Here is a 21,489-nt window from a genome sequence, read left to right as displayed (position 1 = left end):
TGGTAAAAACAAGTTCTCAGCACAGGAAATACTGTGCTCTGTTAAGTGAAAGATTCACAGAGTACAGATGCTTGGTTAGTAAGTAGGTATGGCTCCACAGGGCCTCCTTGGATAGCACTGGTGTAAAATGTCCACATCCAGACTTGTGTCCGCTCCAGAGAGGGAAGGACCTAGGGACTTTGTTAGTTCCATTGCAGCCATTTCTGATGACGTACGGTAACAATGCTCATGTGGGGTTAGAAGGTCCTTTGGGATGAGTTAGTTAAACTGGTTTGGCTTTTAATTTTTTGTCTTGTTTGTTTGGGATTTCTTGTTTGTGTTTGGCTTTTGTTTTTCTCTTAGTTCGTCAGAAAAAGTGACCCTGTGTGTGTCAGTCAGATAGCCTTGAACTGGTAAGAGTGGATCTTTCTGGGCACTGCCTCATTTCAGGTGAAATTTAGGCTACATTACTGCAGCCTGGGAGCTGAACCAGGGTTCCCCTGGTTGCCTTGAACTTGGTTATGAAATAGTACTGGAGGGACAGGAGAAAGCCCAGGAAGCTGCTAGACTTGCACCCATTCCCTACCTTGGCAGTGGCAGCAGCCACCCTGCCTTTCCAGGGCTCCAGCTGGGGCTGGATTAGCTGCAGGAACAACTCTATCTGTCACAGGCATTTGACTGCCCAAGGCAGGTTCTGGCTTTGTCTGGGTCATAAGCAGCACTCAGAGAGGAAAGCATGCTCCTCTGCTCTATCTAAATATGAAAAAGATATTCCATTCCACTGAGGAATGGAGGATGTTCAGCAGCAACAGCCATAGTCATCAAAAGCCAGGAGCTAGTTGTTCAAGATATTGTTCAAGAGAGAAAATGAATGCTCTCAAAGAGTTCAGAGGCTGATATTCTTTTGCAGAGGAGCAGCCCCCTGCTCTGCCTATAAGTGAGTGGGACCAGCTTCCCATGTGGTGCATTAATAATGGCCTGGTTCCTCGTTTAGGACTCTGTACTCCAGTAAGAACCCATTTAGCCATTTGGTGCAAAGCACTGTGGTAAGGTTAGTGCTGAACTAGCTTTTGCCTGAGTCCTGAACTAATGGTCATCAAGGTTGCTGGCCAAAGGGGAGCTACCACAAGGGGTGATCAAGCTGGACTCTGACTCAAGAGAGGTCTCTCCTCAGTGTGTCACGGCTTCAGAAAGGCTTTTATCTCGGGAAGGGTTGTTTGAGGGGCAACAAAGGGTAGAAAGAGTCAGAAACAAATTGTTTCACAAGCAATGGAAGTTTGGCAACCTGACTTCTTGTGTTGTGTAGCTGGTTTCTTTCTAGTGTCTTAGTATGTGAGCTGTGTTTGAATGTTTTCCTGCAGCAGGATGTTCGGAGACTTGTGCCTGCTCTCGTGTCTCATGAGGTTTGGTTTCATGCTGCAGTTTCTCTCTGAGCAGTAGTAAGTTTGCTCTCCTTTTGCTGGCTGCTGGTTTTCATGACACTTGTAGAAACTTTGTTCCTCTTGGATTTCTGTTTTTCAGTCAGACTGGGAGAAAATTGGCCAATGGGTAAAAAGAAGAAGTTGTTTGAGGGGGGGGCATGGAGAGACAGGCACACTGCAGGCAGCCAGTTTGCAGGCACATGAGAAGAGAAGCAAATGTTAATCTGGGCTGTGTGTGGTCCTGGCGCTCTGAAGTGCACAGGGAATTGAGATATTCTACTGCTCATTGAAGTGGAGTTGTGCCCTCATGCAGTTCTCACTTGGGGCTGCAGGTGTGTGTGTGCAGTGAGACTCTGATCTGGAGATGAATGCATAAGCTTTAGTATCTTAGGAAAAAGACTGAGAATCTAAAATCAGAACCATACCTGCTCCTTCTCCACACACAGTTGAAGAGAATCACAGGCACAGAAGAGTCTGTGGCCCATGTAGGCTCCAGGAGGTTGACTTGTCCCTACCAGCCATCCATTGCTAGCATATGCAGCTCTTCTTCTCCTGAAAGACTGATACATATTTTATAACCTGTCTCCATAGCTGAGTAGCTGAGACTGCAAACAAACAAAAACTTCTTTCTCTGCTTGACAGAGTCCTGAAATGGAAACCTCTGAGAGGAGAACTCCTCTGAAAGCTATTCATATGGCATTCTTCTGTCTCTCCACACCTCTACTTTGTATCTCTGGGATCAGCAAATCTTACCACAATATCAAAGGCTGCTGGCTCAGGCCAGTTTATCAGATTCAGGGAAGCTCAGGTTCAGACCTATCAGAACAAGATGGATTTTGTTAGCTCTCGGTGCACTGAGTTATGACCAGGTTTGGTAGAGAGAAGCTTCTATGCTTTGGTGTGCCCCTTGAGATCTTGCTTGCGAGACTGTGGAACAGCACTTGTAGCAATGGTTAAACCACATCATGGCCTGTCATGGGAAGGCAGTGGAATCAAGCAGGTGATTTTTGTTCCCAAATGGTCATAATAGAATACGATTATAGAATTTACAGTCTCCCAATAAAATAACTTCATTATAAACTTTACTTTTATAAAGAGAATATGGAGAATTTGGTGCCACAGCCTGTTCAAGGAAAGCTCACATTTGTTTGGTTATATGACTACGACACTTGTGTTGCACTGAATCAAGTCTTTCTTCATGTTAATTAATGCCAGCAGAGAGATTCTTCCTCATGTCTGGTAGGAACTACTGGTTATAAAAAACCAAAAAGTGTCACTGTAGAAGACAAAGTTCCATTTAAGACTGGACTATTCCTTGAGTTTTATTGCTTTTCACTGTGTAGCCTTTCTTGTGGCATTGCCCACAGCTTGGTTGGCAGGATGGAAGGCAGGACAAAGGGCACAATGAGATGCTGTGAGCTCAATGTATAAGGAGGTGTGGGACAAATGCCCACATATATGGACTGAGCTTTTTCAGGCTTTGTATATAGCCAGAGTCCATTCCACATTGTAAAAGTTTCTGTGCTACCAGCAGTGTAATGAGGTGCAACAATTTCTTTTATGAAAGCATTTTTAATAGCACTTTTATTTATGTATACAAGTGTGTGTGTGGTTAGAAGAAATCTGCAAATATCAACTTGAAGCTGAAGGCAATAAAAGCCTTCCAAGATGATGAGACTCAAATGATGGCTTCAATGGAGCAAACTGGAGGAGAGCCAGCTAGGCAGGATCAGTTGGCCAGAAAAGGCCTAACCAAAGTTGAAGCAGGCATTTGGGGTGTGACTTATTGAAAGTGTCTTTTATCACTGATTCTTTTGTCATTTTGCTATAACTGCAGCCTTTCTTCCCCTCCAGTCCTTTAATAAGGTGTTTTGAGGGGATCCTATTCTGACCAGATGAGTGGGAGAAAACACGGCACCAGGTTTTGCTTGTAGGGTCAAGCAACTGTAAGGATATGTGGGCTAGTTAATCTGCACTTAGAAGTCTTTGACTGCAAAGATAAGTAATTAGTAAAGGAGAAGGATTCAAGTTAAGATGAAAAGCTGAGCCAGAACTGTCCTGTTCCACCTTTGGGTCACATCTCTTCAAATGTTCAGGTTTGGGTCTCTAAAATTAGGCAGCCAGATTTTTTATATGTGTGTGTTTATATATATATAAATTTTTTTTTTTTGGTAAATACTTGTTTTCAAATTAAGCAGATTAATGGTAGGAGTTTAGTGGGTTTGAGTATCGAGCCATACACTAGATGATTATAGAAGCTGAAATAGCTAATTGTAGATGCCTACTTTTGGAAAAGATGAATGGTTACCTATGCAAGCTTTCAGTTTCTTCATCTCTAGAATAGAGATAATATTACCCAGTATGGCCCTTGGGACTTTGTTAGTCTGAATGGATTAACACGAGACAAAAGCTTCAGATTCTTTGGATGGGAACGTGCTGTGGAAATAGAGTATATTATTGTGATATCCTTTGAGATGTTTCTGTGAAGCCAGTGGTGACTGTCATGATAATAAAGACAGCTTTAGAGAAGCTAACGAAATAATGATCCTACTTCCTTTCTAGCTATTCTTTGAAAGGGCAAATGCAATGAGTGATAATGGTTTAATGAGAAAGAGTCATTAGGGCATCCAGCCTGCATCTTTAGAAGTGCAAAGCATTTTGGGAGATCTGAAAATGACTCAGAGAACAAGACCAAAGTAGCTCTGTCAGAATATTAAACTGTTATTTGCATTCTCTTTGAATGCTGATTGAAACCAATGATCTCTTTTCTTGGCTGGTGGTTGGTACATGTGTAGTCATGAATGTGGCTTGTTTGGAGCTTTAGCGCCGTTGGAAGAGTGAGATCAAGGAACTACCTCAGTGCTTGCTCTTTGTGTCTTACCCTCTCCTGAGTGCTTAGTGTTACTTGAGGATTCCTCACCTGTTAATTTGCATGTATAGGCGGCCTCATGTAGTGGAATTAATTGGCCTGGATTATTCAGTTTATTAATCGAGCTGCTTCACGTTCAAGCTTGGCTGGAGAGGGAGAGCTGCTAGGTTTTTTGTATGAAATTGATACCTAAAGAGACAAGAGCTTCAGATTCTTCAGATAGGAAAGTGCTATGGAAATGTGGTACATTATTGTAATATCCTTTGGGATGTCTTTGTGAAGCCCACTAAGTATCAATACTTAACTGTAAGCAGAGCTAGTATTAGTATTAGAGCTAAACCAGAACACAAGGAAGTTTTGTAAGACTGGAAGCACCTCTAACTGCTTAGTGTTCAAAGGAGAAAGTTTAGTTCAACCCATTTAAGGAAAGAACTAGTTTGCAAAGCATTTAGGAATTATTATTGAAGAATACACAGAAGCAAATATGTTGGAGCCACATCAGTGATAAAACAAGCTTTTGACTTCTACTCAGAAACCTGAAAACAGCTATCTGGTTTAGCAGCATGTTTGGGTTTTTTTGATGTTATTCTGGACTTCACTAACAGTAGGGAAACCAGCAGAGCTGGATGCAGATTCTGACATCACTCAGTTTCTGCAGCCTCTTGAGTGCAAGCCTTAAAATTCTGGGTGCAGTGGTACTCTGTAATGCCAGAAGGGTGACTTGGGCCATTTCTCTGCCAGACAGACAAGGAGCAGAGGTTTGGTCTTAGGCAGAACCACAAAGCTGAAATGTTGGAGACTTGATAAAGTTAGAAAATCAGAAAATTGGTGGAGCTAGTTACTAGGAAAGCCACTGAATTGCTGCACGTTCTCTAATAATCTGCTTAGTAAAAAGCGTGTTTAGAGAGGAAGGCAGGCGCCATGAATTTTCATCTTAGTAAAATCATAGGTAGGTCCAGGTAGGCTTAGTGTAAGGGGCTTTCCTTGTCCACTCAATAAGATTTGTGTTTATTCTGTCCATATGATGGAAGCTGTGTAGGGTCAGGAGCCAGGCTTTCCCCACTGTTTGCATGCGGTGGGTGGTCGGGCTTTTAATGCAGGTTGTGTCACCCCTCCTAAAGCAAGCAGGTGCTAACCCCTCTTCACGTGTGGGATCCTGTACTAGGTAGCTGTTGATATGTTCTGGTAAGAAAAACCTTGTTTGTTAGGAAAAGCAGAGTACAAAAACAGCAGAAAAAGAAGCAGGGCAAAATGAGGTTTCAAACATGCCCACAAATGAGGAGGAGGAAGCTGCAAGAAAACCCTCTGTGACGAAGCAGCCCTTTTCCCCAGTCACGAATGGGTAATGCCACCCCCAGATCATCTGTTCCTCCGGGTGGGATTTGCTAGTGTAAGGGCCTGAATCTGTCTTTGTAACTCAGAAAAATTAAATGCCTGGCACAAAGTAGGATGGGGGTGACTGAGGACTCGAGATGCCAGTTTAAGCACATTTTTATCTAGACACGAGTTCAGCTGTTACAATTCTGAGCCACATTTGGATCCCCATCTCCAAGTCAAAAATCAGCCTACTTAAACTGTTGTTGGTGGATTTGGATTCTTCTGTTGGATTTGTCTGAAAAAAGAATGTGTACTAAGGGTGCTGCTGAGATCAGAGTCCTCTTGTGTAGATACCATTGGCAGTCCCACACTGGCACATGAGAGCAGAGCCTGCCCCTTCACAGGTGCCACCACAGCTTCCCAGCTACATAAGATCAACTGGTGCAGAGACAGACCCTGCCCCAAAGGACTCAAGTTCTCTTCTCTTTTCTGTGGGCCACGGAATGAAACACAAAGCTCGAGTTTTAAGGGTAGTAATGAATGCTAAGCTGTAACTTTGAGAATCTGTTCACATGGTCATTACCTTTCTCTGAGCTTTAATAACCACATAAACTCTTTTTGTTTACTCTTTTCTCCAGGTCAACAGACTATGGCACTACCTATGAAAAGCTAAATGACAAAGTAGGCCTGAAGACTGTGTTGAGCTACCTTTATGTCAGTCCCACTAACAAGAGGAAGGTAAGGGATAGCCATCGAGCTGGTAGCTGTAGAAACAAAATTACAACATTCTGTTCATTCTGAGAGGAATTATGATCCTAAAGTGAAATCCGTTGGTAAATCACAAGAGCTTGAATTTGCTAAGTTGTACTACTGCAATTCCATGGAATCCAGTAGAACTATGCCTATTTTACTTGTGATAGGGATGGAGCACTTAATCTTCTGCTGAATGTGTTAAGAGAAATAAAAGGGTTGCTTTTATTTGCTTCTGACTGTTATAACTTTAAAGAAGCTGAACTCACACAAATATTTCTGGGGCTCTTGCTTATACTTGTTTTGGCTAATACACCTCTCCCTGCCTTCTCTGGCTCCTTATTATTTGAAATACTGTGTAAAAGGCATTTATTTCTGCATTTGACTCTTTTCCCCTTTATGCTTTTCCTAACTAGAAGTTGAAGGTAAAGATGTAAATGACATTTTCATTGGTTGCATCATATAAGGGGGCTGAAAGCAGTATATGCTTGGGAGAGTGGGTGGGAGACCTACAATTTGATTTGAATGTGTAGGAGAGAAGATGAGGTCATAGCTTTCAAGCCCCTTGCTCATGCTTCCCACATGATGCAATTAAGGCTGCAGCTGGCTCACAGAACAGAGCCCAGGAGTTAGTATTCAGTGCCTTTGTGTTTATTCAGGGGAGGAGGTAGTGGGACCGAGATACTTTCAGCTACCCACACAAATCAATGTGGGAGGGTTGCAGCACATATCTAATTGCTGGCAGTGGAGTTGTGTTTGGATGGGGTGCAGCCCATTTGCCTTCATCACTTCCAAACTGGCCCTCTCCTGACTCCATCCATAGGTTTCCAAACTAGTATTTTGTTACTTGTACTGTTCTTATTACTAGTATTGTGTTTTCCATCACTGGTCAGCCTACAGAAGTTTGGGCAACCTTAAGGCAGCCATAGCTCTCATTACTATCAGCAACAATATATGTGTGTTTCGACTCATATAGGAGAGGAAGAATGCAGTAAGGGTTGGCTTATATTTTTTCTGATGCAGAAGCTGGATTATTGTGACAACTAACTTGACTTCTTTTTTTCCTGAGCAAAATGGAAAGAAGATGTTTTACAATGGGCTCTCCTGGCATTTCACCCCTCCCATATCCAATATTGTAGGCACTGAAGAGTTAACTCTTCTTCATTCTGTTTCCAAAGCAACTCTGCCCACCCAAAATCAGTTACAAATCCTACATCACTGTTGTAAAGTCTCCCTCACAAATCAGAGTACTAGCACATATCATTATTTTCTAGCAATATCTCAAGCTATCGAACTTACAGATTAGCAGTCTTTTCTCTCTTTATTTCCATTAATAACACCTATATCTCATTGTATAGTGGCATGCAGACCCGTCTTTACCTGCTGCTTTCTTGTTTCAGATGTCAATTTTAACCTCTTTTCTGTTCTTATGTCTTAAAGAAATTATGTCTGGACCTATTTGTGCATCTTCACTCTTCCCTTTCGAAAAGTCTTTTGAAATGGGGATGATGTGCTGTTAGAAAAAAAGATACAGAAAACCAGCTTGAGTGCTGGCTGCTGTGGGAACAACCTATTTCCATTCTTTCTATCTCTGTTAAATATATGGACACTGATATTGTACATGGTTGTAAAAAGCTGGTTTGTCTGAACCTGGAGCTGACTCTGCTGTGTTGACCATCAAAGTAATTCCAAACAACAATGCAGCATTTGAAAAATGCCCAAAGAAGGTGTCACTGGATTGGAGAATCTGGGATTTGTTAAATTCAATTTCAGGTTTACTGTGCATGTGCCCCTACAGATCCATGAGGTTGTGCACTGCCAAAAACGCACTTGTGTTGTAACTTTCTCCCAAGTCTGTCTGGGTGAATATTGTTAAAGTGGCCTGCAGAGTAAGCAGCTTGGTTTTGCTGAGCTTCTGAGGACAACCACCAATAATGAATCACAAAGCAGTAGGTGAATTCTCAGAGACCTTATAGCAGCCTCCCAGTACCTAGAAGGGGCCTACAAGAAATCTGGAGAGGGCTTTTTACAGGGGTGTGTAGTGATAGGACGAGCGGAAATGGCTTTAAACTGACAAGAGGGTAGATTTAGGTTAGACATTAGGAAAAAAATTCTTTCCTATCATGGTGGTGAGGCGCTGGCACAGGTTGCCCAGAGAAGCCATAGCTGCCCCATCCCTGACAGCGTTTAAGGCCAGGCTGGACTGGGCATGGAGTGAAAGGTGTCCCTGGCCATGGCAGGGGGCTGGAACTGAGCGATCTTTAAGGACCCTTTCAACCCAAACCATTCTATGATTCTATGATCCCTTGTTTTTCACCTCTGACAGCACAAGTGCCGGCTAACTGAACACAATTGCAGTGATCTGCAATTCTCAAAAATTGGTCTTTGAGGTAATAAACAAGGAGGGACATACCAAAAGTAACAGATGTGCACAGGGATCATGCAGACCCTTTCCAAACAAGATATTTTCTCCTGAGGCGTTAGCTGCCAGGTACTGATTCGACCCTGCATGCCTCGCAGCTCCTGTCGATTTTTGGTGGGTTTACACACTGTTGCTAACCCTATCTGCTCATTAGTGCTTAGAGGATTAGCAGTTACTTGGAGGAGGAGAAAAGCTTTCCATACATTCATTCCTAATTGATTTACTAGTGAGAAGGATAATTACCTCTCAGCTACCCTGCAGAACTACAGTGGGAATTACCTGTCAGATTTCTTTGAAGACCCCAAATGCCTCTCTTCAGCTGTTAAATAGGAATTATGCATTCAGCCAAATGCCAGTTACATAAACATAATTTACCTGAATTGTGGCATAACCCTTGGCTCAATTATGAAACAAGAGGATTTAAATGCTTGATTTTTTAATTCTTTTAAAAGAAAGGCTTTTTGTTCTCATTTCTTTTTTGTAAAATTTTGGTAGGAATATAAAAATAAGGTTTTTTTTTTCAGCTTCTGCTGTTGTTCTCTGCTTAGTGCTGTCAGGTCACAGCTGGTCAGTGATTTCTCAATACCAGCATCTCTGCTTATTGCATTATGGGGGATCAGATGAGGCCAGAGCTGAAAAGCACAGCTGGATGCTTATGGCTACAACCCATGGTCTGAGCACCTCCATCATTCCCCTTCTCTCTTTGTCCCATGAAAGCCACACCTCTTGCACATTTTACCCTCCTGGCTTACGGCACTCCAACACCCTTTTCTTACAAACTGGATTCCTTTCTGGAAGAAAAATTGAGCTTAATGTAGGAATGATTTGGTGAAATTCTGGAACACATGCAATGTGTGGAAGTCCTAATGGCTCTTTAGGCCTGTAAGTATTTAATTCTCATTGGGTTTTATTCTGTTGCCAACAACAGCAGAGCTCTATATTTGCTATACAACATTGACAGCAAAAACCAAGCCCATGCTTAGCTTCATATATAATTTGCCTCCCTCTTTTAAGCTTGTTTAATTTGGATTATGTATCTCAACAATTTTATTAGTTTCGTGTTCTCTTTAGGGTTCCTTCTAAGCTGCTCCTGTCTGTGTCTCCCATCCCTAGCTGGAAAGCCTCAGCATGGTGTTGAATATTACCCTATCTGTATTTAGTGTCTTGTTCAGTACTGAAATGTCTTTCCTGACACAGCTGACTAAGAAACGCTGGAGCACCCTGGAAGCAGCTGCTTCCTCAGTCCTTCCCTTTGCTCCTCAGTGCAACACATCGGTTACTAGTGTTTATCAGTGGGTAAAATCACTGTGGAGAGGTCATGTTTTTGTGCCTGAAGAAGGAGAGGCAGCTGAGAGGAGAAGAGGTGAAGAAACACAATCTCTGTTGTTATCATGGTGGTAAATCCTGGATGGCCTCTATTCTTCTTGGGTACCTCTTGATGTGCTGGTGTTCAGCACTTAGAGGCCAGATTTAATCTCTGGGTGCTCCTAGTTTTTTACACATTGCTGCTGGGAGATATCAACCCTCTGCATGTATGGAGTTAAGCAAGGCTGCGTGGACAAGACTGAGCTGAGGGGACTTTGGCTGTGTCCCCACATGGTGCTGGGCAGAGGCTGCTGACCCAACCTGCCAATGACTGGTTTTGGAGCTGAGAATAGGGGTGTCCATTTCCGAGAAAACACAAGAAGGTATTTGGAAAACATGCTTCATTGTTGTGTAATTTGAGATTTGTATTCATAAATAAATCAGTAGAACAGCATGCAAATACCAAAGAAAGATGCTGAGAATACTTTTTCCTGGTTATGATTGCTCTTGCCTCTTACTGCTAGTGATCAGGGCCATCTTGGTAATCTGAGAGCACCCATCACTGAAATGAGCCCACCCTGGAGTGCTGGCATAAGGAAACAGTCAAGCAGGCTCCAGCCCATTGTGAATCTGTAGCCTCTGGCGGCATCAGAGCCAAAATGCTTCCTGCCATGAGCCAGGACTACTTCCTCCTTCTGTTGAGCAGTTGTACGACTAATTCCCTTCTCCTAAGAAAGGAGGATGTCTCCTAAGAAGCTCAGGGTTTCACAACATTTTACAACTGTGCCTACAGCCTCTGATGCTGGAAGCTGAAACTGACAGACTTGTATCCATTCTCCTGAAGATGCTTGGGCTGTTTCTTCTTTCGCTTGCACTCTAGGGACTTGTATTTAGATCAGGAAAATCTGCATTGATTTCTCATTAATACTATGAAATTCCAGGTGATCATTAGACCTAGCAGTGTCGTGGGGGCTATGGCTTTCTTAAGAGTTACTGTTTGGAGCCCTAGAGAGAAGCCAAGTGGCTGCAGTTTTGACACTTCTTACCACCATGAAGATGCTTTAATAGGCAGAGTGTATTCCAGGGCGCATCTTCCCCTTCAGTGCATCTGCCCACACAGTTGTTTGCCTGAGAGACTACATGAGAAGCACCTGCTTTACCCTGCTCATACATAGGTTGCAACAAGCCTAACAATTCTGTGCTGAGCTTCAGAAAGGAGAAACTTTCGTGTTTGTTTAGCAGCACCCCTTTCTTACAGGTGAATGGGACTTAGGGGCAGATGTTTGAGTGCTCTGAAAAGCTGGGGCTTGCAAAATGCATAGCTTTGGCTTTTCTACCTTATAGCCTCTTTGTCTTTAGGGATATGACAAAAGGCTGCTTACTGTCTGCTGGGCAGAGATCTCAGTTCCCTGCTGAACTTTAATTTAATGCTGTATTTTGGGCGTTAGTTTCATTTCACTAGAGTCAGATTTTCACAGCAGTCTGGGAATTAGAATTGTTTATTTCTTCCAAAGCACTAAGGAAAGCAGTCTCTTCTATTTTAATAAGAACATTTCTCTTGACTTTTTAAATTACCATTTTCTTTCTATCCCAATATTTCTTTTTCTCTTAGGTTGTTGGAAATTTTCTGTTAGAAAATTGGGTAATTTCCACAGAACGCGATTCTTTGACTGCCTGCACTTCAAAATGGCACTGTTTGGAGCTGAAGTGCTGTGAGTCCCTATTTTCTCGCATGAGTTGGTCTGCTGTGTAAGATCCCCTATCCCCAAAACGTTTCCTTTCTTCTTGGCTGTCAATGGCAGGATTGGTTTTAGAATTGATGCCTCACAGAGAGATGCAAAGTCAATCCAAAGGGTGCAGAAAGAAGATGAGAATGGAAGTCCCATATATCTGAAGAGCTTCTCCTCTCAGACACTGAGGTGCCATTTTGAATCTCAGGGAGCTCTTGAACCATAGATTTCATGTATTACTTTCACCATGAAATGTTCTGTGAAGAGTGCATATTCTTGGTGAAGGTGGTGTTTAGTTCAAAACCCAGTGTGCACTGTGAAACTTTAATCTGTACTCTTGGGATTCCTGTAGAGATTGAGAGGATGGAGTTAAAAAGCATTTAGAAGTTAAAAAGCATTTAGAACACAAATAAGAGAGGAAAAAGGAAAAGATGACAACTTTGGCAAAATCAAAACAAAAAGCACTTGCCTGTATACAGGATTGCTCAGATGAGATGTGGATAAATTGGAGGTCCTGATTGCATTTAGGATCTGGGGTGACAGTTCTGATGTCTTGGAAATACCTTCCTTCATGAATTTGCTTTGCAATTCAATTTGATGCAGTCGTCTTTAGCTTTTCTTTTGCGCTGTTACCATCCTTGTTGTAGGTGATAACTTGAAGAATTAAAAGGCCTGTAGTCTTTTATGGTAGCTGTCTGCACAGAAATATCACCAAAGTGCAGTGATTGAAGTGAGGATTCTCCCCATTTTTCCCTGATACCAGATCTGAAGCATAGAGATTTTATTCATAGACAGACTTTGTAGCTAAGTGATTTGAAGAGTAGCTGCAAACAGCATAAAGAAGAAATAAATTTACAGTGCTCAGTTAAAGAGCTTTGAGAAAATGGTTTTGCAGACTATTTTCCCAGTTGTCATGCAGTCAAAATGGAGGGGCTGTCCAAATCACTAAAGCTATAAAAGCCAAAGGCAATGCCGCACCTCTCTGATGTAGTCATGCCTCTGAACGTGGCCCATCAGAATGAGAAACATTGAGAGGTACTTGAAGAGTCAGAAGCTCTGAAATCTAAATCTAATTAGGTTGGTTTGTTTCTGAGCAGTTTCTTGGGTATGAAGCGGAGTGACTGTTTATGAGCTGGCACAGGGTAATGCTGCAGTTCAGGTTAATGAAGGAAGAAGTTAATTGTGACTGAAATATCGGAATTGCAGAGGGATGCATCTACCTGACTGCAAACTAGCTAGCACATTGGGAATGACTCTTACAGAAGTTGGAGATCCTAAATGAGCACAAGTCATTTTGACCTCCTCTGTATTTCTTCTTGCCTACTTGGAGAGTGAGAGCAAACCCCATCCTGGCCTATGTAGGGGCCAACGGGAATTCCTTAGCAGTGCTTGGAGCCTCAGGGCAGAACTGGTCCAAACTGAATTTGTTTTGCCTTCATTTCTTAGTTCATTTGATCCCAAAGGGAATTCTCCAGCATTTTGCCTTCTCCTTGCTCATCAAATGTGTGGTAGGCTTATGAGGCAGAGGTTGCAGCATGCACCTGATGCTTGCTAACCCAGCCTGAGCTAAGCTGCCATTCTTTGCCACAGCTCCCATTAGTCATCTGCTGCTTTTCCCTAAGATTGCATCCCAAGCTATCAGTGAGGAACTAAACCCTGGAGTATCCCAAAGCCATTTGGCAGATGGAATGTTTCTTTGGACCCTTTTTCCCTATTATGCTGACACTGTGATAAACAGCATGTGCTGCAAACTGACACTTGCTGATGTAATCTCAGAGACCATATTTATAACACAAAGGCAACAGGGGTGAGTTAAGAGTCACAGAGCAGGAGTGATAGAACCAGTTGTTTCTACTGTCTTTTATCCCTAATCTTTCCCTTCAGCTCCATGAAATACTAAATAGCACTTGATTTTGCAGCTGCCATTAGCAGGGCCTAAATTACCTGATCTGCAGATGCAGTTGTAATCATCTCTTTGTGCACCTTTTCTCTGGACCTGTTGAGTTTCGCTCCAAACACCACCCAGTCCAGAGCCTATGTGGGCAGAACCTGCCTGCTGCTGTAAAAGACAGGCTGTAGCTCTGAAACACAGCATCTGTGTTACCTGAGCAGAGGAAACTTGCCTGCTGTTCTTGTAACAGTGGATTGTACGAATGTGACTGCAATCTGGCTAACATTGCAATGTATTCTGTCATGTAAATACACCTTAGCGACAGCTGCTGTCAGTCTCCAGAACTCTCAATTTAAATAGAGGAATAAAATGTGAATGAAGAAGTAATATTTTTCTTCACTTACTGACGAAAAAAGGATGATCTCCTCAAGGTCACCCATAACATCAATGGCAGTCAGAGGATATGTGATGTGATGGGTTTTATCTACAAGGTGCAGTCTTGTGGGCTGTTGTGCATGGGATTCTCTCTACTTCACAAATTAATTCAGCTTGAATTTGTCACTTGAAAAAAGAGAGAACTTTTGTAAATGTTTGCAGAACCATGACCTGAAACTTCATGAAAGAAATGGAGAATACGACTTTAGGAATCTCTCCTTGTGAGGGATTTTTTGTCTCTTTGGAATTCAGAAAAGTCACGTTTTCAGAGTAGCTTTCTCTGATCTCTACATAAAAATATAGTTTCCAGTGCTGTATGACTCAGTGTATTAGTGTTTTAAACCTGATTCAAAATCTATGAACAGAAGATACTGAGATGTAAGGGAAAATAGGAATGTTACTAGAATACTCTAGTATAGGGTCTGTTTTAGCATGTCTAAATATTTCTAATTATTATTCTTACTATTATTATTAAATTATTATTATATTTGGGGATTGTGCCTCCTTGTGGATCTTTGTACTCAAGGAGCTCCTGTAAGAGTGCTCTCCTCTGCTGCAGCCTGGGACTGTGGGGCCTGGCACATCAGATGTCCCACTGGCACCTGACGTGACCAGTGGGCTCCTGTACTTAAAGAAAGAGCAAATTAGTAAGTGTTTGTTTGCAGGTTTTAATTTAACTACTGACTTGACATAAATCATAGAGATAAATGGAGGTTGTATAGCTTCCGTGGTCTGTGGTTCTGTGGATTGTGACCATTTGTCAGCACAGAGAGCTGAACTGGGACCCAAGCTTATGAGATAGCCCCAATGGAAGTTTTTATTTTTCTTAAACAGGAACAATCTGACTGCTGTACTCCGGGGAAGGCTGTTCTTTGGTATGCAGGAACATGAAAACTGGAGATTCTTGGGGCTTTTTCAGTTAATTCTCTGAAAAAGCAGATGCATTAAAAAACCCCAGCCAAACAAAAACCCCCAGACTCCACTGAACCTCACCCACTGCTCATCAGCTGTTTCTAAAAATAAACACAATTGAGAATATTAACAAAATGCTCACATATGGCATTGCTTAATGAGAGTGGAGGGTAAAGGGTTAGAAGAGAGATGGGTATCTGTTTCTGCTTGTATATCTATCTTAAGGATGCTACATTGGAAGCCATCATTTCAGTGTTCATGAAGAAAACCCCCATTCATCTATTATGAAACTTCAAATTAGAGTTGCCTATGTGTACCCTTATGCATCTGCATTTCATAAGTCTTTGTACTTACCCATTCCAAGAGCTTTTACCTGCATTTTTCATCGGTTTCTGAACACATTTAATTCATGTTTGATTAGTGTTGAGGCAAGTGTTTAAAGCGAATAGAAACCTAATGAAGGATTTAGTTAATAAAAGTAGGGAATAAAATGAAGGCTGTCTAAATGGCTTTTTGAATGTGTTGTTGCAGAAGTGTCATTTTAGCCTTCACAGACATTGCAAGCCTGGTTGATAAAAGTAAGCACTGGACACAAGGTGTATAAGTAAAATAAATAAAAAAGACGCCAGTGAAACACTTGCTGTGTCATTTATCCACCAGGGACTGGAACTGTGATCCTGAAATCCCTACTTAGATGTTGCCTGGGGCTTTGGGAAAAAAATGGCCACTTGAATGAAAGCAGGCACACATTTTAGGAAGAGGCAAATCAGAATTCAAACCCTTTGGGCTTGACTGGCTTACTATGCACACTTCCCTGAGGTTGCTTTGTGTGCAAGAACTGAGTGGGTGAGCCATGTTAGTCTGCCATTGTTTGTGGATGGCAAATGTAGGTACCTACCACTTTAAACATAGAACTCTCAGCCCCATCATCCAAAAAAAACCCCTAAAATTGGTTGAGGAAGGTATCGCTGCACATCATTGTCTATGGGAAAGGCTGGAGATCCCTATTGCAAGATGGAAAGGTAGGAGGAACCCAAGCCAATATGTAAGCTTTGTTTGTAGGATTTGCAAATAATATTTGGGGAAGAAAGGCCAGCTAACAGGTAAGAATTGGCTTGGCTGGATACTGGTGCACATCTATGACAAGGCTGCATTTTCTGGCTTTCTAAATGTCACTCAGTCTCTCCTGTTGGTCTCTCTGCCTGTTTCACCTTCTATTGCTAGAGTCAAGGCTCTACAGAGCCTTGGGGATGGAATGAGGTCATAAGAAAAGTGGTGGAGTAAAACTAGAAATGTCACATCCACATTAGATGTAGATTTCTCAGAGTTGGCTGTCGGTATTTAATAAAGAAGCAGTTTACTCTATGTTAGCCAGCTAGTGTTAAAAGACAGATCAAAGTTATAATATCCACTAAAATAAAGCTGCAATTTTGTCACTTAGCATGGCCATTGCTTTTAATGAATTGGGCAGAATGGACCTGTGCGAACATTCAGAGTGCCCTGCCTTAGTTACAGGGACAAAGAGGGGCTGTCAGGATGTATAACCTTGCAATGGGCTGCCTGTACTTAGCACCCAGCCTGTCAGCAGGGCAGACACAGCAGCAGATGCTGATGTAGGGCAGGTTTATGAGACTTCCTTTGTTTCTCCACCTTCCCTACTTCTCTATGAAACATGGCCATATCTTTTACTGCTGCAGCTCCAATAACATATTAATTTATGAAGTAAGAAAAATGAGGTAGTTTTGAATTAACGAGGAGGGGAATGGTGCTTCACAGACAGGAGGATAATCAATCAATAATAATGAGTCAGCGTGTCTTGTTATTAAAAAGAAGGAAAAATAATAGCATAGATGGAGAGCAGCTCTTGCAAAAGGGGTAGGAGGGTCCTTTTGAAGACCTTGATCTTTACTGATAAGAGCTGGTTCACCAGGACAGTTATTCTTCTTTTAGGACAATCCTCCCCTACCTCCTGCCAGCCCCAAGCCTACTAGTCTGTGGCAAAATGTCTTTTTATTTCATTCTTTTCCAAAGGGAAGAATAGAAAAATTCAACATTATTCATTGAGTGAGTTCTCAGTTTTGATAGAAAAGGTCAGAAAAGTCAGCAGGGTATGTGCTGGCCACTGTCTCTTCTGCCATATATGCACGTTTGCATCTTATAGAGCAAATGCAGTAACTCTAATTTCAGATCTGATGAGATCAATTCTATGTAAAATGCTTTATCCCAAGCAGCACTGTGAATTCTGGAAGCCCTTGTGTGGCTGTGTTAGGAGCAGTTGTTTTTTGGCATGGAGCTAAGTTGGGCTGAAACATTTCAGCACGTCTCAGAGTGCTTAAGGCCCTTGACCCTATCTGTCCCAAAATCCCTTTTTTTCACTGTGTACAGACAGATGTTGCTGGACTCTGAAAGTGATGATAGGAGTTTTCTAAGCAGTGCACAGATACAGTTAGAGGAAACTCAGGCTGTAGTTTTCTTATAAATCTGGGGAATCAATGCTTAGCCCAGTCCTTATGTCTCTGTCTGAGGAGAGATTGGTGCTGCCTTTTACAGTGGGCTCCACAGTATTTTAATTCCCTTGCAACAAGTCAGGTTGTCCTTTTTCTGGCAGGAAGAAGCTTATCTGACACCTTTTGCCTCCCGTGGAGCCACTCCACAGCAGGAGAACGTGATCCTTAGAAATGAGTGCAAGAAAGCAACAAAACGAAGCAGCTGTGCTCAGAACTGTGAGTGGTAGTGTAATGGAGGCAATGAACAAAGTGCTCAGGACCTGGAAATGGGTAGAAAGATAGAGTCAGCTTGGCAATTTTTTGACTTCTGCCAATTGATTCCTAAACTAAAGTGTCAGGGTTGTGCTGCAGGTAAAATCTTTGTCCCCTCTTCCAATTCCCTTTCATCTTGCAGCGTGTAGTGTCCCTCAGCTTCTTGGTGTGTAATTGCAGACAAGACTTCTACCATAAACCTGCAAGGACTGTATCATTAGGAGCTAATTTTGCAAACGTAATGGAAGATGTCAAAGCCAGTGAGCTGGTACTTGTGAGTCCTGATCCTACATCCTGGACCTTCCTTTACATTACCTGAGTTAGTATGTGAAGCTTGCAACCACAGTGGATGGCTTAGAGCTGTGTGCTACTGTGCAGAGCACTGTAATGTCGTAGTTTGTGATTTCAGTCTTTAATTTCTGGGGGCCTCAGCCTTCCATCCAGAAAATGGATAACCTTCTCCTGCCTCTTCAGCTTCCGCTTCTGGAGGGATGTTAGGAAGAGAAGTGCATGAGGGACAGTGAAGAACATGAGTAATAGATGTCAGGCAAGTAAATTGAGATAGATCATTAGCATCTGGATGTGAACATTGATAAAGCTGACTGTTGTCTATTTTGTCTCTGCAATCTGACTAAAAAGCAGAAAAATAAAGTGTGTAAGCAGAGGAGAAGCAATGATGCATTTAGAATTGTATTGAGGTTTAATGGCCTCAAGAGAGATACATAATACAATTTTTATTTTTCTAAAGAGGCATGAAACACTCTACTGTCCTCAAATGAAATAAACTGCGGTATACAGGCTGCAAAAGTTTACCTACATGAGTAACTATCCATGGACACCTCTTTGTTTTCTGTAATGCGGCAACTACTGTGAGTAAACTTATTCCCACATGTAAAGTGTTCTTTCAAGTGAGACCTATAATCAGAGGAATGTTTTTGTATAAATGGTGTTCTCAGTTCCAGCAGCTGTGGTGCACACAGCCTCTCCTTACTGATAACATCATTTTCTGTAACTATTTTTGCTTACACGGTAAGTTGTCATAATGGTGAAAATTACTTTGTAGTTCTGTGGAGAATAGTACAACCATGCATTTACTCAAATAACATATAATTATAACAGCGAATGCAGCTTTTCTCTTCCTGTGCACACAGTTTGGGTTCAGAGCTGTTCTGTGTCACTAGAAAAAGCTGGTGACCACAAACCAATGTGTCAGATGATTCAGCAGTTAGGGATTTCCTATGTAGAAACAAAAAGAGTAAAAAGGCATCATAAGAACTATGCCATGCAGAAGTACCAGACTCCAGAGGAAAACATAATGTAGATCAGAAGCTTTACATTTCTCTTCTGCTGATCTACTGTCTTTTTTTCCTGTGGAAGCATTGGTTGTTGCTGAAGGTCATCAGCCAAAGCTCCTTCTACTCCTGGTCCAGGCCCAGTCATGGAAGTGCTGGTCAAACTGGATATATACAAACCCAGCCATAAGTGGTGGTGCTTGTAATTAATTTGTCAGTTCATAGAGGGGAACTGTGCATGAACATGCTGTGATACGGAAAATCCTTTGGCAAAATAGCTGAACAACCTGCAGCACTGAAGTGACCTCAGGAAGGTGGGATTACTGTGGCAGAGGGCTTTGCTCTGACTATCTGTGGGGAGCTGGAGAATGTGTAGCTGTAACAAGAGTAAAATGGGATGGTATAACCTCGGGTAAACTCTGCCTTGCTGTGACAATGAAAAGGTTCTACAACCAAGCATGTGGCTGTTGCCAATCAGTCACTCTTTGCCAGGTCAAACACATGCTTTTTGGATGGCTTCCATCCCCACTGGCACCTGAAATTTAACAAGCAAATGCTTGCTGTGCCTTGTAATTAAAAGTGAAAAGTACATGTGTCCAGTGCCAAAAAGACAAGAGAAAGCAGGGAGACATGTTGTTCTGACCTGCTTAGCAGTAAAACAAAGATGAGATGTTCTGCTTTGTTGGGTCTAATATGATGGCTTATTCTACTCCTGTGCATGCAAATTGGATCCGGCCTGGGATTTGGCATTGTGGGCAGGTTAGGATGGCAGCCTTAGAGTATCTGAGTTGTTTTCCCAGCTCTGATTTTGCCGAAGCCTTACAGCAATGATACATTTTCATTTCCCACCTGCCAAGGAGGATGGCAGAGTGGTTTTCCTTGAGGGGCTCTTGCACTGTATCCAATTTAGCCTTGATTTGCTCCTGATCCTCAGCGCATCCTGCAAGGTACATCTGTGCTCTTGTGCAGCTGCTGGAGGTGGTAATTAAATGAAGTGCTTTCTCCATACGGGGATAAGGTGTGCGAGCCTGGAATTCTGTGAAGTGTTTTGTTTTGATATGGCAATTTATGGTGGGTATGGCTGCAGTGCCAGGAGCCTGGTTTAATTTTGTGCAAATCTGAGCTATTAGCTGTAATTGTAGTTAGAGTATATTGGATATGAGAAACAATAGAGGTCAGAAATAGTAACCAGGGTTACTCCCTGTAAACACGCATAGTGGGCTGATGTGCACCTCCTTAGAGAAGGCAAGTAGTGCTGGTCCTCATCTGATGTGCTTTTACTAATCTCTCTTCTCAGAATTAGTCATGTAAAATATATCTCCTATGGATCTTTCAGACAGGAGAACTGCTCTATCTCAGTTTCCTCAAACCATTTCTGGCATATTCATCCTTTTTAATCTTTATGAGATGCAAATGAAAGAATTACTGAGATGCTGTAGTCTTATATATATCCTCTTTCCTGACTGAGCCAGCTGTATGCAGCACATGCTGGGACTATATATTCCATTTGTATGTTTAGTGTCTGAGTGTAATACTAGTATCTCATGCAAGTAGATTATCCATCTTCATAGGCTAGATTTATGCTTTCTTGAATGACTGGTTCCAAGTTCTGTTGAGATAAGGCACATATTGGGGTTGATTGTAGATAAAACTCTTAAGTTTCATTTCTGACAGTATCAGGATTCTGCTAAGGGGCTTTTCAAGTTAATAGTGAACCTGGGGTGCTTGATCCTGGTGGGGAAGGTGTGCTGTTTGGATAGCAGATTTATACTTACATCATTTCTGATTGACAAAATGGTCTTGACGACTACACAGAATATTGCCTTGGTACAACATACAAAACATTATGAAACTTGATCTCAGTTTTGAAGATGGCCTGTCTAAATATATATAACTAGGGGACAGCAGAATAATTACATACTGTATTTCAAAAGAGGATTTGATATTCATTAAAATGAAGAAGCACCCCAGTGATGTCCCCTTTTGTGTTGCAGTAGCACCAGAAGACCCTGCTAGTTTAGACAAAAAAAGAAAAAAAGAAAATCAATTTATACCTTACTACTTTCTACCTTGTAATGGTCCTCTTCTTCCAGGTACCATCTGCAAAAGACAAAACATAATACAAAGATGTAAAACTCACATGTAACTTGAACAACATGATGTGCTCTTATCCTTTCTCAGTGCCAGAAAGATGGGGAACCCACAGATGGGGTCCTCTCAACATTAGTGTCAGAGATCTATGCTGTCTTCTCAAGCCACCTTACTGGAGTAGAGAGCTGCAGTCTCCAGCACAGCTGGAGAAGTCTATGGAGGAGATCCTTCAGGAGTCGCAGGATTATAGAGGCAGCTGTTGACATCTGGAAAGTTCAGTGACAAGCAGTGTGATTCTGCAGAGTAGAGGCTGGTT

General features: G+C 42.1%; 1 protein-coding gene across 1 annotated transcript in view; it reads left to right on the top strand.

Moving 5' to 3' along the window:
• Positions 1-21,489, top strand: part of SORCS3 (sortilin related VPS10 domain containing receptor 3) — a gene marked incomplete at its 3' end in the record, with an annotated part of 305,158 nt that overhangs the window by 138,512 nt on the left and 145,157 nt on the right. The window contains exon 3 of the mRNA XM_080620247.1: positions 6,225-6,324. Coding sequence (XP_080476373.1) covers positions 6,225-6,324 — 100 coding nt within the window. The remainder of the gene's footprint in view (positions 1-6,224; positions 6,325-21,489) is intronic.

Source organism: Psittacula echo (assembly GCF_963264785.1).
Source record: "Psittacula echo genome assembly, chromosome: 6".
NCBI classification, from domain to species: Eukaryota; Metazoa; Chordata; class Aves; order Psittaciformes; family Psittacidae; genus Psittacula; species Psittacula echo.
Note: the sequence above shows the minus strand (reverse complement) of the source record. Positions and strands in the feature narration are given on the sequence as shown.